This window comes from Leptodactylus fuscus, unplaced genomic scaffold (assembly GCF_031893055.1).
Source record: "Leptodactylus fuscus isolate aLepFus1 unplaced genomic scaffold, aLepFus1.hap2 HAP2_SCAFFOLD_207, whole genome shotgun sequence".
In the NCBI taxonomy this organism is placed as follows: domain Eukaryota; kingdom Metazoa; phylum Chordata; class Amphibia; order Anura; family Leptodactylidae; genus Leptodactylus; species Leptodactylus fuscus.
The window spans coordinates 47,594-51,541 of record NW_027440230.1 but is presented as its reverse complement, the minus strand read 5'-3'; the positions used below and the strand labels follow the sequence as shown (position 1 = coordinate 51,541).

The 3,948-nt window shown below is 53.1% G+C and overlaps 1 protein-coding gene across 1 annotated transcript; it reads left to right on the top strand.

The window, feature by feature from the left end:
- Positions 1 to 6: 6 nt before the first annotated feature.
- LOC142187364 (ADP-ribosylation factor 1) lies at positions 7 to 2,779 on the top strand. The gene is made up of 4 exons (XM_075261564.1): positions 7 to 142; positions 221 to 331; positions 721 to 845; positions 937 to 2,779. Exons 1-4 carry the CDS (start codon positions 46 to 48, stop codon positions 1,096 to 1,098), a joined length of 495 nt encoding a protein of 164 aa, XP_075117665.1. The 5' UTR covers positions 7 to 45; the 3' UTR covers positions 1,099 to 2,779.
- Positions 2,780 to 3,948: the final 1,169 nt, after the last annotated feature.

The window sequence follows — 3,948 nt, the reverse complement described above, 5'->3', positions numbered from 1 at the left end:
AATGTGTTCGCCAACCTGTTCAAAGGCCTTTTCGGCAAGAAAGAGATGCGGATCCTTATGGTGGGGCTGGATGCTGCAGGGAAAACCACTATATTATACAAGCTGAAGCTGGGAGAGATCGTCACCACAATCCCCACAATAGGTAAGTGCCCCCCCGCCGCCGTACAGCCGCCGCTACGGCACACGTACGGCCAAACGCTGACCTGCTCTTCTCTTCCAGGTTTTAATGTAGAGACTGTAGAATACAAGAACATCAGCTTTACGGTATGGGACGTGGGCGGTCAGGACAAGATCAGACCCCTCTGGCGCCATTACTTCCAGAACACACAAGGTGGGTGACGCTGCGGGCAAATCTTATGTCCTGTTACTATTGGGCGACACGACCTGCGCTCAGAGTATGAGGTCGGCCGAGTGGTCACGTTGCTCCCCATGTGGCACAGGGTGGGGTGAAGGTTCTTGTCCATGCACGCCTACACATGGCTGCCGATCAGTCAGACCCGTCTGGTATGTGATGGTTTCCCTGAGCTAATGGTGGAGGTGATCCTCCATGATATGTTCCTGCTCTATATGGTAGCTGGGGTCGGAGAGGACGGGCGGTCTGCTCATGGCCGACGTTGTGACACCCTGCGCCTCTTACATGTCTCCCCTTGTCTGGTTTTTGTTGGGTGGGTGGACACGTTGCGAATCCTCTTTTGTACTCTGCTTCTTCTTGTTTCTCAGGCCTGATCTTTGTGGTGGACAGCAACGATCGGGAGCGAGTGAATGAGGCCCGGGAGGAGCTGATGCGGATGTTGGCAGAGGACGAGCTTCGAGATGCCGTCTTGCTAGTTTTTGCTAACAAACAGGTTGGTGGAGTTGTCTCTGAGGCGTCGGGGCGTGACGTGGGAGACGGGGCGGACTCTGCAATAATCCTCGATGTTCTTTCCCTTCCTCCAGGATCTGCCCAATGCCATGAACGCAGCAGAGATCACAGACAAGTTAGGACTTCACTCCCTCCGCCATAGAAACTGGTACATTCAGGCCACCTGCGCCACTAGTGGAGACGGCCTCTATGAAGGACTCGACTGGTTGTCCAATCAGCTCCGATGCCAGAAATGAAACCGCCGATCGTCTTCATATTCTATTTTTTTTTTTCTCCCCTTTGGGTTTTTTTTTTTTGTTTGTCCTGCCCCATCTCTTCATGCCCTCCTACTCTTCCTCTCCGCTTCTCTCTAACGTGGCAAACTGTTCTACTTTGCGGTATTGAGTGCCGGAACCAGTACCTTCTCGTCACAGTCCGTCGCGCACCACGCTGTGGCAATGAAGAGCCTGATAACAGTTGGGTGTCTTATTTAATGTAAATAGTTTATTTTTGTTCTTTTTTTTTTCTTTCCACTGAGGCAGTTTCTGGTTCTCTATGCAATATTACTCTACGTTATTTTGTATTGTCATCAGAATGATACTGGAAGGGAGGTTAGAGAATCCACGCGCGTTCCAGGCTGCGCTATTCACTAGGAAATTGCTCGTTTTTAAGAATCCATACCTTCGCCGGTTTACCTCACAAGCTGACAGTGGGCGGAGGTCGACCCCGTTGCTGGGGGAGGGGCTCTGACACCCTCAGGCAGGTTGAGTTGGCCTTGTGGTTGTCGCACACAGGGGTTAAGCTTGATGCTCTTTCTTTTTTTGCATGGTTACACGGCAGGTTCCAGTACTTGTCATGCTGCTGGATCTGTTGGCGTTTCGCCGCCGCTCCCGTCTGCGCTCGAGCGATAACTTGCGAGAGTAAGGAGAGAGGGCGACTCTTATTTCGGGTGACGCTGGAGGTTGCATGACTTGCTGAACCGTTTTACCTGTACGTCCTTTTCCCCGGGTTTTTATCTGTTTGAATGCGCTTTGCTAACCTTGATCTACTTGAAGTCATGGCCGTTGTGTGGCTTTGTGCGGTATCCTACACCCGGTTTATTCGCTGACCCCCCCTCATGTTATGCGCTCCTGGTTATTTGATGGGTTGCACTTTCTGGTGAATGTTTGTCTCGCTACGATCATGGCTGCCTCCCCTGAATAGTATTAGTATTGTACCAGGGAGGGGGCATTGGGGCTCCTGTTATATATCTGACTATGTGGTTACAGGGAATCGGTCAGAGGAGAACGAACGGCCTGGAAGTGGCCTCCGATATTGGGGCTGACAGAGAGGAACGTGTCGGACCCTTAGACTGACGTGTGGGGTGTTAGCTGAGGGAGACATGTGGGTGTCCTGGTACTCGGGCCGGTCACTGCTGCACCCTGTAGGACCCCTGTATTGGATCCCTTCTGGCAGGTGTAGAGATGGCGGGCCCTATGGTTGTCCGCCTATTATCAGGACGCGAGTCCTTGCACTTGGTGGTTGTAGCGGCTTTACAGACAAGGCCCCCCTCATCCTCCGCCCCTGCGTGGTGGAGCCCCGGCCTTGTGCACCTCATGAAGCAGCAGCGCCTGATGCAATCATTCCATGGTAGAGCGCAGATCTTTCTCTCGGCTCTGGAGTCATTCCCCGGCGGCACGCCTCTTGCTGCAAGGCTCAGATTTGCCATTTGATAATTGAGACCTATTTTTATTTTTTTCCTCTTTACTCTGATCAAACACTGAAAAGCTGGAGCTGTTGGATCTCGGCCCGTGCGGAGCTGTGACTGGTTCATCTAGTGATGTGGAATCTATTGCTTTCAGTAAACGAATCGTAATCAAATGTTTTGTAAACTTGTTTTCATTTGGACAGACGAGCACTGTAATAAAAGCTAGTAGAATAAAATCCATCTATTTCACACTCCTGCCTGCGTGGCCTTGTGTGCGAGTCAGTCAGTATGGCGCACTAGACGTCCCTGAGTATGAAGGGTATAGCCTGCACCGCACTGAGTATGGCGGCCTTGTGTGCGAGTCACTCAGTATGGCGCAGCGTCACCAGACGTCCCCGAGTATGAAGGGTATAGCCTGCACCGCACTGAGTATGGCGGCCTTGTGTGTGAGTCAGTCAGTATGGCGCAGCATCACCAGACGTCGCCGAGTATGAAGGGTATAGCCTGCACCGCACTGAGTATGGCGGCCTTGTGTACCAGTCAGTCAGTATGGCGCAGCATCACCAGACGTCCCCGAGTATGAAGGGTATAGCCTGCACCGCACTGAGTATGGCGGCCTTGTGTGAGTCAGTCAGTATGGCGCAGCATCACCAGACGTCCCTGAGTATGAAGGGTATAGCCTGCACTGAGTATGGCGGCCTTGTGTGCGAGTCACTCAGTATGACGCAGCGTCACCAGACGTCCCCGAGTATGAAGGGTATAGCCTGCACCGCACTGAGTATGGCGGCCTTGTGTGTGAGTCAGTCAGTATGGCGCAGCATCACCAGACGTCGCCGAGTATGAAGGGTATAGCCTGCACCGCACTGAGTATGGCGGCCTTGTGTACCAGTCAGTCAGTATGGCGCAGCATCACCAGACGTCCCCAAGTCTGAAGGGTATAGCCTGCACCGCACTGAGTATGGCGGCCTTGTGTGTGAGTCAGTCAGTATGGCGCAGCATCACCAGACGTCCCTGAGTATGAAGGGTATAGCCTGCACTGAGTATGGCGGCCTTGTGTGCGAGTCACTCAGTATGACGCAGCGGCACCAGACGTCCCCGAGTATGAAGGGTATAGCCTGCACCGCACTGAGTATGGCGGCCTTGTGTGCGAGTCACTCAGTATGGCGCAGCGTCACCAGACGTCCCCGAGTATGAAGGGTATAGCCTGCACTGAGTATGGTGGCCTTGTGTGTGAGTCAGTCAGTATGGCACAGCGTCACTAGATGTTCCCGAGTATGAAGGGTATAGCCTGCACCGCACTGAGTATGGCGGCCTTGTGTACCAGTCAGTCAGTATGGCGCAGCATCACCAGACGTCCCCGAGTATGAAGGGTATAGCCTGCACCGCACTGAGTATGGCGGCCTTGTGTGCAAGTCAGTCA

Coding starts and splice junctions, on each gene's coding strand:
- LOC142187364 (XM_075261564.1), top strand. CDS start 46: ATGCGGATCCTTATGGTGGGGCTGGATGCTGCAGGGAAAACCACTATA. Junction 143..220: donor CACCACAATCCCCACAATAG/GTAAGTGCCCCC, acceptor CTTCTCTTCCAG/GTTTTAATGTAGAGACTGTA. Junction 332..720: donor TTACTTCCAGAACACACAAG/GTGGGTGACGCT, acceptor CTTGTTTCTCAG/GCCTGATCTTTGTGGTGGAC.